Source organism: Corapipo altera, unplaced genomic scaffold, assembly GCF_003945725.1.
Source record: "Corapipo altera isolate COAL_440 unplaced genomic scaffold, ASM394572v1 60982, whole genome shotgun sequence".
NCBI lineage: Eukaryota > Metazoa > Chordata > Aves > Passeriformes > Pipridae > Corapipo > Corapipo altera.
Window position 1 is genome coordinate 7,837 of NW_020885333.1, and position 12,378 is coordinate 20,214.

Here is a 12,378-nt window from a genome sequence, read left to right on the forward strand (position 1 = left end):
ACTGGGTAGTGAGTCCAGACAATAGGGAGGGAGAGGTTATAACCCCTCCTCCACACTGGGGCAGAAGGTCGACTTAGTTACCCTTATAGGGCATCCAGCGGGACCACGTGGAGGTGCGACCTCTGCAGCTTAGCCCAGTTAGTAACTATGCTGCCACTTAAGAGAGTCATAGTCACTCCCGCCTCTTTACCTGCAAGTTACTCCCCCTCTTTACCTGCACCGCAGACAATGCTGTTTCTTTCCCACTCGGAGCACCGGGCAGAAAGCACAGTGCCTTGGCGCCCACTGAGGGCCTTGGCTAAGCCCTCGGAACCAGGTCTAGCCGCCCGACTCGGAGAGTGGGTCTAGCCGATGAGCGCTGCTGCACTGTGACACCAGGTCTACCCGCTGGTTTTGGACAAGAGGTCTACCCGCTGTGCACAGGTGACAGTTCTACCCTCTGCGCGCCTCGGCAGCGGAGCCGAGGCGGCCACAGCCATGCCACCTAGGCAGAGTCCGAGTTACTCTCCCTGTTTCCCCGCGCCACAGAGAACATCTCTTCTTTCACCGTCAGGGCTGGGGAAAGGCTTAATGCCGGAGAGGAAGTCTGCCGCAAAGGGCCACGGGAGATGGAATCTCCACAGCAAGCCCCCGGAGAGAGAACTCAACGGAGCATGCCCACTGGAAGGACTCGCTAAGAATTGTGGGAAATCAGGGAGGTCAGGGCGGGTCCGGAAGGGCATGCCGGTGCACCGATTGACAGATTTAGCAGTTGCACGCCATCTGTTTACTCTGTGAATTCGGTGCCACGCTCGGAGCACCGGCCAGAAATCGCAGCACTTTGGCGCCAGCCAAGGGCCCTCGCTGAACCCTCGGACCAGCTCTAGCTGCCGGATCCAGACAGGAGTTCTACTCATGGAGTTCGGAGACCAGTGGTCGGTGTCCCCAGCTTGGACACCGGCTGGGGTCGGAGACTAGGTCTACCTGCCGCCGGGCAGGCAGCCCGGCGTGACGAGCCCTGGCCTCAGGTTCCAAGTCCCGTCGCTGGCAACAAGTCTACCCTCCACTGGGGCCCGCCCGGGCACTCAGGTTCCAAGTCCCCTCACCGGCAACGGGTCTTCCTGCTGCCGGGGCCAGCCCAGGTGCTCTGGCTCTAAGTCCTCTCGCCGGGAACAGGTCTACCCACTTCACCTAGCAATGGGGAGAACCAACCCTCAGCGCCACACCCGCACGCGCGGGGGTGGGGATGGAACCGCCTCCGTCCTGCACTGCCCAGGCGTGCCCAGGGGCACCGAGGTTCGGCCACTTCCCGCTGAGCCGGGGGGTCACCAGGTCTACGCCCAGGCGGGGACATGACGGCAGCAGGGTCCCTCTGCTGTTGCCACCGCCCCTCAGCACTGGAGCACCAGTGAGCTAGCACAGCCGCTACCAGAATCACAGACGCCCCTGATCGGCATGGTGTGCTTCCACATCCACTGGAAAGGGGTACTACCCAGCGCCTGCATAAGGGAGTATTGTAATGGCATGTCCCTGCCCCCGGTTCCTCCCTACACAGTTAAAAGCAACATTAGCGGGGCATACAGAGGCCGATATTACCTCCAGGCATCAAAGTTGTAGCCCAAACCCCAGGGCAGGGCACAGCCCATGCGAGCTACTGGGGGCCGTAAAGCCTGACACTTTCACCATCTCCGGGCATGCCTCTGGAGCCCCATCAGCTTGGGATTTTAGTCGGTGGCTGCGTGTTAGGTCAATATTGTCCCCCGTGCTCCAGCAACGCTTGCATATGCCCGTCCGAAAGAGAGGGGAACAACTTGTGTCTGAAGTCGTAACAACTTGTGTCCCCACCTGCTCCTTGCTACGCAGCTCGGAGCCACGAATGGGGACAGAAAACAGAGGCCGATTAGCAACAAACCCCTGCCCAGCAACCAGGCGTATATCCTGTTCCAGAGGTAGTCTCTTGGTCTCTGCAGACCACCTATGACCTCATACTATCATGCGTTCGGTCAGCTCACACGATAGGGCGACACACCGTCCGGTAGAGGATGGAGGAAGCCAGCAGCATACCCCCTCAGGTATAACTGCCAGCTTTGCCCATCTTATTTACCCGTGGGCAAGGCTCTGGGTAACAAGCTCGGGTGAGCTGTCACCAGAAATTGGTTTCACCACTGGGTGGTGAGGCCAGCAATAGGGAGAGAGTGGTTGAAAGCCTGGGGCAGAGGTCGACTTGGTTACCCTTTAACGGGCATCCGGTGGGACCAGCGAGGAGGTGCGACCTTTGCAGCTGCGCCCAGTCAGTAACGTAGAGCCCTCTTACTACTAAGAGAGTCATAGTTACTCCCGCCAATTTCAAGGTCTTGACATCTGACACCACAAGTCAGATGTCCCCCCCGCCCTCCATTTCAGGGTCTCTTCCCCCTCCCAATTCCAGGTTGTTTTTCCCCCCAGTTTCGGGTTGTTTCCCCTCCAGTTTCAGGGTCCCTCCCTCCCCCCCTTTTTGGGGTCTCCCCCCCCACTTCAGGTTGTTTTCCCCCCCATTTTGGGGTCCTCCCCCTCCCCCTAATTTCAGGGTCTTTCCCCCCCTTTACCTGCGGGGTTCGGTGCAGCTCGTACAGACTCAACTCCCAGGTCTTGTTGGCGCTCTGGGAGCTCACAGGGGCCCGGGAGGGGCATTCCATCACCTCGGGACCCCCAGAAACCCCCCAAAAGCCCCCCGGGAACTCCCATACACCCCTCGACCACCCCCAAACAACTGTGACCATGCCAAACCCCCGTGTACCAAACCCGGGTCTAATCGGGAGCAGTATTTAGAATGTAATCTCGTTAGGGGCTGGGGAGGGAGGAGGATCTCCAGATGGCAGAGCTCAGCCCCACACAACACCTACAGCTGAATTCCACGTGGTTGTCCCAGGAACATCCTTTCATGGTGAAGTGCTGGCAGGGATTGCCAAACTGGCAGCTGCCCCTCTGGAAAAGCTCCTTTTCCCCCCTCACACCCCATCCAGCAACAACTGAACTGCGCTTCAGGGAATTCTCAAGCTCTTCCTGCCTGGAACTGACCTGTTTCATGGGGCTGGGACACTCCAATCCCTGGTGTCACCGTTGCCCTTGTTGCCTGTGAGGTGACAAACCCCACCAACCTGGGCCCATTTCCAGAGTCAGGGAATAAACCCTCCACAAACACAAGGGACACAGCAGAAGGACACACTCTCCACACAAAGGAAAACATGACGAACACCAAAGTGAGAGTGTTTTCATTGGAAAATCAACTTGAAGTTAAATTAGCCACTTCTGTTAGGGATAACAAAAAGTCCTTCTATAAATACATTAATAACAAAAGGAGGAGCAAAGAAAACCTTCATTCTTTGAGGGACTTGGAGGGAAACATAGTTAATAGAGATGAGGAGAAGGCTGAGGTACTTAACACTTACTTTGCCTCAGTTTTTACCAGTAGGACAGGTGGCCCTCAAGGCAACCGGCCTCTGGAGCTGGTAGACAGAGATAGGAAACCAAATAGCCCCCTTGTATTCCAGGAGGAAATTGTTAGTGACTTACTGAGTCATCTGGATCCTCACAAGTCTATGGGACCAGATGGGATCCATCCTAGGGTAATGAGGGAGCTGGCAGAAGAGCTTGCCAAGCCGCTCTCCATCATCTTCCAACAATCCTGGCTCACTGGGGAGGTCCCATATGACTGGAAGTTGGCAAATATCACCCCAATCCATAAAAAAGGCTGCAAGGCTGACCCTGGTAACTACAGGCCTGTCAGCCTGACCTCGGTGCCTGGCAGAGTTATGGAGCAGATCATCCTGTGTGAAATCACACAGCAGCTACAGGATGGACAAGGGATCAGACCCAGCCAACATGGGTTTAGGAAGGGCAGATCCTGTTTGACCAACCTGATCTCCTTTTACGATCAGGTGACCCACCTGGTGGATGAGGGAAAGGCTGTGGATGTGGTCTATCTGGACTTCAGCAAAGCCTTTGACACTGTCTCCCATAGCATACTCCTGGAAAAGCTGGCAACCCACGGCTTGGACAGGGGCACTCTGTGCTGGGTCAGGAACTGGCTCAAGGGCCGGGCCCAGAGAGTGCTGGTGAACGGAGCTGCATCCAATTGGCGACCGGTCACCAGTGGTGTTCCCCAGGGGTCAGTGCTGGGCCCAGTCCTTTTTAACATCTTTATCGATGATTTAGATGAGGGGATTGAGTCCATCATCAGCAAATTTGCTGATGACACCAAATTGGGAGGGAGTGTCGACCTGCCGGAAGGCAGGAGGGCTCTGCAGAGGGATCTGGATAGACTGGAGAGATGGGCTGACTCCAATGGAATGAAGTTCAACAAGGCCAAGTGCCGGGTCCTGCACTTTGGCCACAGCAACCCCCTGCAGCGCTATAGGCTGGGCACAGAGTGGCTAGAGAGCAGCCAGGCGGAAAGGGACCTGGGGGTGCTGATCGACAGGAGGCTGAACATGAGCCAGCAGTGTGCTCAGGTGGCCAAGAAGGCCAATGGCATCCTGGCCTGCATCAAGAACAGTGTGGCCAGCAGGAGCAGGGAAGTGATCCTTCCCCTGTACTCTGCACTGGTGAGGCCACACCTGGAGTATTGTGTTCAGCTCTGGGCCCCTCAGTTCAGGAGGGATATTGAGGTGCTGGAGCGGGTCCAAAGAAGAGCAACGAGGCTGGTGAAGGGACTGGAGCACAAGTCCTATGAGGAGAGGCTGAGAGAGCTGGGGTTGTTCAGTCTGGAGAAGAGAAGGCTTAGAGGCGACCTCATCACTCTCTTCAACTACCTGAAGGGAGGTTATAGCCAGGTGGGGGTTGGTCTCTTCTCCCAGGCAACCAACAATAGGACAAGGGGACATGGGCTCAAGCTCTGCCAGGGGAGGTTTAGGTTAGATGTTAGGAAGAAATTCTTTACAGAGAGGGTTATCAGGCATTGGAACGGCCTACCCAGAGAGGTGGTGGATTCACCATCCCTGGAGGTTTTTAAAAAGAGATTGGACGTGGCCCTTAGTGCCATGATATAGTAATTGGAGTTGGATCAGGGGTTGGACTTGATGATCTTGGAGGTCTTTTCCAACCCAATCTATTCTATGATTCTATGATTCTATGATTCTATGAACTTGGATGGCCACAGCAGAGAGCAGTGCAGCCACTTCCCACTGCTGACACAGGACTGAGGCTGAGGAAACCTAATTCCTCTTTTCTGTCCTTAAAAGGAAAGGAAGTGCTACTTTCACTAAGGAATACATTCATGTTTTAAATCTCAGTGCCAGGATCCAGTGCACAGACCGGCAGTGACAGCACTCCCAGTGTGGCTCTCCAAAGCCCAGCAGCTCCAGGCCCGTCCCCTGCCCTGTTTTTGGGGACAGTGTCACTGGGGTGACCCGAAACACTCCCACACCCCAGTGGGATGTGATGGTATGGAATCGACATCCAGAAGGAAATTCACTCCCCACTGCTTGGTCTCTCCTGGGTGGATCCCCATGAGGTTTTGGGGGGCAGGAGATTTCCCAGAGAGCTTCAAAGCCCCCCTGTCTTGTACTCCTCATCACTGTGCCCACCAGCCACGCTTTTAACGTTATTTCCCAAGCAATCCAAACTATTTCCTAATGGACATCTCCCACTCAGCTTGTGGCATCTGCAGTCAAAAACATTCCAGCTCCTCTGGGTGACAGGAATCACACACCAGGACCCGAGGAGGGCTCCAGAACACACCTTTTCCTAGCAAAATGGCAGGAGGAACCTCTAGGCTGGGAAGTGGTTGTGATTAAGCACCTTGTCAGTGCTCTGCTCAGCTCTGGCTCCCACAAACCTAATCATGTCAGAGGGAAAGAAAATAAAAACCTCCCTGAGTGCGGCTAAACCGATTAAACTGAGACACGGAGCCACGCCCGGGGGGCAAAGGAAATATAAATGGGCAGCTGTGCTGTCATAAAAAAAGGCTCTGTGATATTTCTTGGGTGACTTTTTATTCCCTCCCATTGCTGGGCAGGTGGGATTGTCCAGGGAAAGCTGCTCATGGAGGAAGAAGGGCTCTTCAGGCTGATGGTTTGCACACCTGCTGGGGCTCCAGGTGAGTGGCGAGGTTCAGGTGAGGGAAGCACCAGGTACAAAACCTCTGGTGAGGGTTCAGCCTTGGGGCCATGCCCAGAGGATCACCCATGTTTTGGTGTCACAGCTGCAAGGATTTCCTTGTTTCCCTTGGAAAAATGGAGTTGTATAGCTAAAGCTTTGCATAAAGGCAGGAAAACTGAGATGGAGAAGGTTGGCTCAGATGACTGCAGCCTGGCAAAGTCTTGGACAAGGAAGAAGTGGAGAGCAGACCCTGCTGTGGACACTGCTTCCCGGGAGAGCCCGGCATGGCTGCCACTCTCGCCGGACAGGTACTGCTGCTCTCATTTCAACTCCTCATTTCAGCTCCTCCTTATGTTTCTGCAGCTTCACCTCTGGTCTGAGAGCAGCCACGTTAGGGTTGTTTGTTTTTTTTTCCTCTGGAAACTTGGAATGAAACCATTTCCTCCCTGCAAGAGGGAGGAGGGCGAATGGGCTCTGCTGCAATCGTGGAACTGTAGAGCTCCCGCTTCCTTTGCTTTTCATGGCCATGGTGTGTGTGTAGCAGGAGGGATTTGGGAACAGGGGTTAATGCTGTTCCCTTTTCTGAAGGGTGTTGCCGTTTCCACAGGATACCGCTACGTGATCCTGGACATCCCTCTGCTCTTCAAGACCCACGGGTTGACCAAGTTTATGAGATACACGGTCCTGGTTTATTGGTAAGTGCCCCAGGAACCATGAGGACAGGGACACTGCCACCTCTCTTAGAGGGGGCTGTCACATCTCTCTGCTCTGGTGAGGGCTCAGCCACTGCCCTGGTGTGAAACCCGTTGAGAGAAGTAACATATCCCTTTGTGCTGTGGCACCTCCCTTTATCCTAGTGCACTTGAGGGGGTTTCTTGAGCTTTCCCTGGAAGCTAGCACCATCATACAGGGAATGTTGTTCCTTCAAGCCTTCTACAGCCTGTGCACCATCAGCTGGGGCAGGATTTGGGGCACTGCCTGGTGCTGTGGGCTGTGGGAATGCCAAAAACACGCAGCGGGGTCATCCTGGGCAGTGCTAACCCGATGTCTGGGGCAGAAATGACACAGGCAATGTTTCTCATTTCCACTTTTTTATCCCCCCTCATGCCCAAGGAAGGCAGACCCCCCTTCCCTCCCACCCCAACTGAGCTCTGTCTCCCTCCCCAGCAGTGACCCCCTGGCGCAGTGCGCGTGGCTGATGAGGTGGAACGGGCTGGACGTGGCCGCAGCTGATGCCTGGATCAGCTCCCAGATCCCACTGGAGGAGAAGCTCCAGCAGGCAGCTCACATCATTGACAACTCGGAGGACAGGGAGAGCACTCGCCGGCAGGTGCTGCGGCTCCACACCCGCCTCAAGGATTCCCTGGATTTTTTCTGGGCCCAGCTGGCAGTGGGCGAGGCCGTCGACGGGCTCGGGGGGCTGGTGTTCCTCCTCCTGCGGCATCTCATCTCCTAATTCACCTTTTCTCTTAGTCAGGGAAGGGGCCTGAATTCCCTGGTTTGAAAAGGGCACCAAAAGGCCACCTCTGTTAATGAGCTTCGCCAGCTGAATGCAGACAGCGGCGAGAGGTGTCTCCTTGTACAGTTCCCAAGGTGAATGTAACCAGGGTTTTTTTTTCCGGCACCTTCTCCCTGCTCAGGTTCTTGCCCACCAGCTGTGCCTCTGAGGGGAGGCTCTTATTGTCCCCCCGTGGGTCTCTATGGTGGGACTTTGGTGAGTTGAGGCACTTTAATCCGGGACGATCTCATTCTAATCCAGGACAATCTCACTTTAATCCAGGACAATCTTACTTTAATATGGGACAATCTCACTTAAATGTCTTCCAGGACAATCTCTTCCCTGGGAAAAGGTGGCCTCTTGGGCTCTGTCCCTGCCAACAATGTCCCTGGGGTGATCCCCTGCAGCTCAGCCCTCCTAATCCGAGTTTAGACCTGGGATTTCCCCTCTTTCACATTCATTTAATGGAAACGTGTTAAATCTGCCTGGGGCAGACGGACATCGTTCACGTGGGTCGGACGGACATCGTTCACGTGGGTCGGGTGTTCAGGTGGCTGCTCCCCTCCCTCCCACCCTCTGCTTCTGTAGCCATCGCTAGTGGGTCACCCTTGTCTTTGGATCCGAGGGTCTGATACAGCCTGGAGTGGGCAGAGACCTGGGCTCTGCCTCGTTCAGACTCATTTCCTGCTGTTTGAGCTTCCTTCGACGGCGCTTTCCCGACGGGAGAGCCGAGCCTGGGCGAGGCGGGTACTGGCTCTTCACTTTTGTTTTAATAAAACACTGAACAGCAACTGCTCTCGCGGCTGCTCCCGCAGCTCTTCCCGGTCCATTCCCAGGTCATTTCCTATGCCGGGTCACGGTTGCGCTCTGTAAAGTTCAGCACACGCAGGCAGAGCTGACGGACGCTCGTGCTCTTCCCAGTAAACATCCCTGGGCTGCTCCAGGAGCTGCTCGAAGCGTCAACCCTGCCCTGAGCTTCCTTGGGGGGGGCTATGGATCCGTGTTGGCTCTGGGCAGTTCTGGCTTCCTGGGATGTGATCCTGGGCCCCCTGTGGTTCTCTGTGCCACTGTTTTCCCCCTGGGGTACCCCCGTGTCCACTGCCACCCCTTGTCCCCACACTTTGAGAAGGGTGGGTGCTGCCAACCCTTGGCCACCCCTCCTTCCTGCACGCAGCGGTCTCCAGGATACTCCCACCCTCCTTCCCGGGCTCTGCCCTGTGAGGTAGTGTCCTGGCTGTCCCCAGTGCCAGCCTTTACGCACAGGGACTGTCTCAGAGTGTCCCCAGCCAGCACGTGCCCCTTTTAGGGGCCAGACACCCTTCCCACTCCTTTGCCCTCCCCTGAGCCCCACAGTGCACCCACAGATCCTGTGTCACGCCCATCTGGAGAGACCCAGCGGTCGCTGTGCAGCCCCAGAGAGCATTCCCGAAGTGGAAGGAGCCCTTCAAACAACCCCTCCCTGCTCTTAATGCTTCTTAAACCCTCGGCGCTACCGGAATCCCTCCCGGCCAGCCATAAATCAGCCCCGGATGGGACCAGGGGTGGAAGGAGGGAGCGAGCCGGGGCTGTAATCGCATTTGGTGCTTCACTCCCGCCCGGCTGATGTTCACTAACGAGTTTAGCGGGGCCGAGGGAGTGACTGGTTTCAGGGGATGGTGAAGCACAGGGCTGATCATGGGGCTGGTGGGGGCCTAGTTTGGGTGCTCTGGGCGGAGTTGGGGATTGAGCCCCCTATGTGGGCTGCGTGCCTGGGTGTCGGCACCCACCGGGGAAGGGCTCTGGAACTGGGCGATTGGCCATGGGGCTGTTGCTGCGCGGTGCCCAGCTGTGGGTGCTGCCCCAGGATTGCCCCAGCATCCCTAGTCCCCCGCCCACCTCCCAGTCAAACCCCCTCAGGGACAAGCTCGTGTCCCCCGCCGGTGACAGACGGCTCAGCTCCGTGGGCTGGGTGGCATCAACAGTGCGATCTGTGGCCGTGGAGGAGGCATCCTGAAGGACACCCCGGCTGAGACCCCGCGCTCGTGACACGAGTGCTTCCCCCCGAGCGGGCTCCGCGTGGGCTCCGAAGGCCGGAGGGTGCTGTGCCACGGCCCCCAGCCCCGTCACACCCCCGGCCCTGCTCACCCCACGTCCCACCATCAATCGCGGATCAGCGTCACCCCCGCGCACACCGGGGGGGGCTCGGGCAGAGCCGGCCCCGCGCCACGAAGCCAAATATTTGACTGTGCAAATTGGCGGCCGGATCGATTCCACTGTGGCTGCCGGGGGCTCGTGACAGGCGGACACTCCTCCTACTTCACCCTGTCCGTCTGCACCTCCTTCCGAGCCAGAGCACCCCTACCTGGAGCACCTCCTTCCCCAGTGCACCCCCTCCCTGCTGCACCCTCTCCCCAGTGCATCCCTTCCTCAGAGCACCCCTTTTCCCACCGCACCCCCTTTCCTGGAGCTCCCCCCCCAGTGTAACCCTTCTCCCGTGCATCCCATTGTGACCCCCCCCTTCCTTGGAGCACCCCATCATGAGACACCCACAGGGTGCAGATGTCCCCCTATGGGCTCTAGCGTCAGGGTGACATTCCCCAGTGGGGACTGCCCCAGCTGTGAGCTGGCTGGGGGGCTCAATACCCACGAGGAGGGACAGCCCGAGGGGTCTGAGTGTGATGTCACTGCCTGGCACTGGTGTCACCAGTGTCACTGCACGGTGCCTGTTGTCACGGGTGTCACTGTCACTGCATGGTGTTAGCACAGTGTCACCGTCCCTGCACGGTCCCTGGGGTGTGGCACAGTGTCGATGTCACTGCACACCTCCCCGGGGTGTCACACAGTGTCACCGTGGCTGCACAGCCCCACTCATGTCACACAGCACAGCCCCGCGGTGCTGCACAGCTTCACTGTTACTCTCTGGGGTGTCACATGGTGTCACTGTCACCGCGCAGTGCACAGGGTGTCACTGGCACCGCGAGGCTGCCGGGTGCCATGCAGTGTCACTGCAGCTCCCGTGGGTTGTCACACAGAGTCACCGTCAGTGCCTGGTGCAGAGGCTGTCACATAATGCCATGTCATCGGGTGGCCTACGGGGTGTCACCCACTGTCACCGTCACTGCACGGCCTGGGGTGTCACACACCGTCACCGGGCAGGACACTCCCCAGTGCCATCCCTACACATCCCGTCGCTGTCCCCCGCTGTCACTGCGCACCCTTCGCCGCGTCACGTCGGCCCAGGGTGCGCAGTCGTCACGTCGCCCCGGGGACAGCACAGCTGGTGCCGTCAGCCCAAGTCCCCGCTACTCCCACCCCTCGTACCCCCGGGGGAACACGTCCCCAGCCCATCCCCTCGCCAGCCGCTCAGCCGTCACCTGGCAGCACTCACCGCCGGCGCTAATTAACTGCTGGTGTTGGCAGCCCTTAATTGCCACGCGGCGGGAGGGTGACGGGCCCGCCGTGTCTGTAATGAGAGGAAACGTGACAGCGACAGGGACGGGGGGATGTGCCACCCACACCTTGCCCCACCCCCGCCTGCAGCCGGGCTCCTCCGTTTGGCGAGGGACAGTGCCTGGCGTTGGATGTCACTGTCCCAGGGGCCAGGGCTGACACGGCTGTCTGGCCTGCTAGCCAGCCCCTGGCCACCAGCCAACTGGGCAACTGGCCAGACAGACAGCTGGAGAGTCAACCAGCCTGGTGCTCTACTGGCCAACCAGCCAAACAGCCTGTTGGTCAACTGGCCAGCCAGCCAACTAGCCAACAAGCCAGACAGGCAATCAGTTGACCAATGAAACAACCAACCCACCAGCCAACCAGCCTACCCCATGGCCATCTACCACAAAGCCCAACCAGCCAGCCCACTACCAGTGAGCTACTTGGCTACCGACCACCCAGACCACCAACAAGCCGCCTGGTTGGCCTTTAAGCCCACCAACCAGTTGGCCAACCCACCAGCCAAGAAGCTGACCAGTCACCAACCTGGCCAACCAGACAACCAGCCCTGCGGCTAGCCAGGCAGCCCACTGGTTAACTCCAGGGTCACCACCTCGGGACCGGTTCGTGGGGTCTTCCCTTGCTCCCATGTTGATCCGTGCTGGTACTGCATCTCCCCAGGCTTCCACAGCCTGTAAAACTTCTTCATTCCTCTTCTTAATAACCTCTGCCTCCTAACAAGGTGGTTGGGGTGGCATTTCTTACGGATGGAGGTGACACAGGCCTGGAGGTTGGTGGCTGGGGTGGCTGGTGTCCTCTCTTGAGGCCAGGGGATGGCCTGGAAAGAGGTTCCCATTGCCCTGGGGGTCCTGCCCAAGGACGTGACACCGCCATCCCTGTCCACACTTGTGTGTCCCCCTCCCAATGGCCACTTCAGACCCCACCCTGGGGACTCCCAAAATTGCATACGGACGATGATTTGTCTCCAACCAAAGGTGCCAGCACAGAAAGATCTTGCTGCCCATGGAGTCCCCAGGCTGACAAACCAACTGCACCACAAAGTCAAAGTTTCCAGGCTTTCTTTGCTGGGGATAACGGCTGCTGTTTCCTGTTTTCAACCTTGCCTCCCAGCTGACAACCCAAATCCCAACATTGCATACAGACGAAGATTCCTCCAACAGCAAAGAGACCATGACAGAAAGTTCTTGCTGCTCCTGGAGTGCCCAGCCTGGTCAACCAATTGGGCCACAAAGTCAAAGTTTGCAGGCTTTCTTTCCAGAGGATAATGGTTGTTGTTTCCTGTTTTCAACCTTGCCTCCCAAATGCCAGCCCTACATCCAAAATTGCATACGCACGAAGGTTCCTCCCACAACAAAGGGACCAGCACAGAAAGCTCTTGCTGCCCATGGAGT

At 57.5% G+C, this 12,378-nt stretch overlaps 1 protein-coding gene across 1 annotated transcript; it reads left to right on the plus strand.

Moving 5' to 3' along the window:
- Positions 1–6,000: 6,000 nt before the first annotated feature.
- LOC113940402 (dephospho-CoA kinase domain-containing protein-like) lies at positions 6,001–7,591 on the plus strand. Its single transcript, XM_027631544.1, has 3 exons — positions 6,001–6,055; positions 6,665–6,752; positions 7,228–7,591. Exons 1-3 carry the CDS (start codon positions 6,001–6,003, stop codon positions 7,511–7,513), a joined length of 429 nt encoding a protein of 142 aa, XP_027487345.1. The 3' UTR covers positions 7,514–7,591.
- Positions 7,592–12,378: the final 4,787 nt, after the last annotated feature.

Excerpts from the sequence above, each read along its gene's own strand:
- LOC113940402 (XM_027631544.1), top strand. The coding sequence starts at position 6,001 with ATGGAGGAAGAAGGGCTCTTCAGGCTGATGGTTTGCACACCTGCTGGG. Across the intron at positions 6,056-6,664 it reads CACACCTGCTGGGGCTCCAG|GATACCGCTACGTGATCCTG; the intron begins GTGAGTGGCGAG and ends CCGTTTCCACAG. Across the intron at positions 6,753-7,227 it reads TACACGGTCCTGGTTTATTG|TGACCCCCTGGCGCAGTGCG; the intron begins GTAAGTGCCCCA and ends CCTCCCCAGCAG.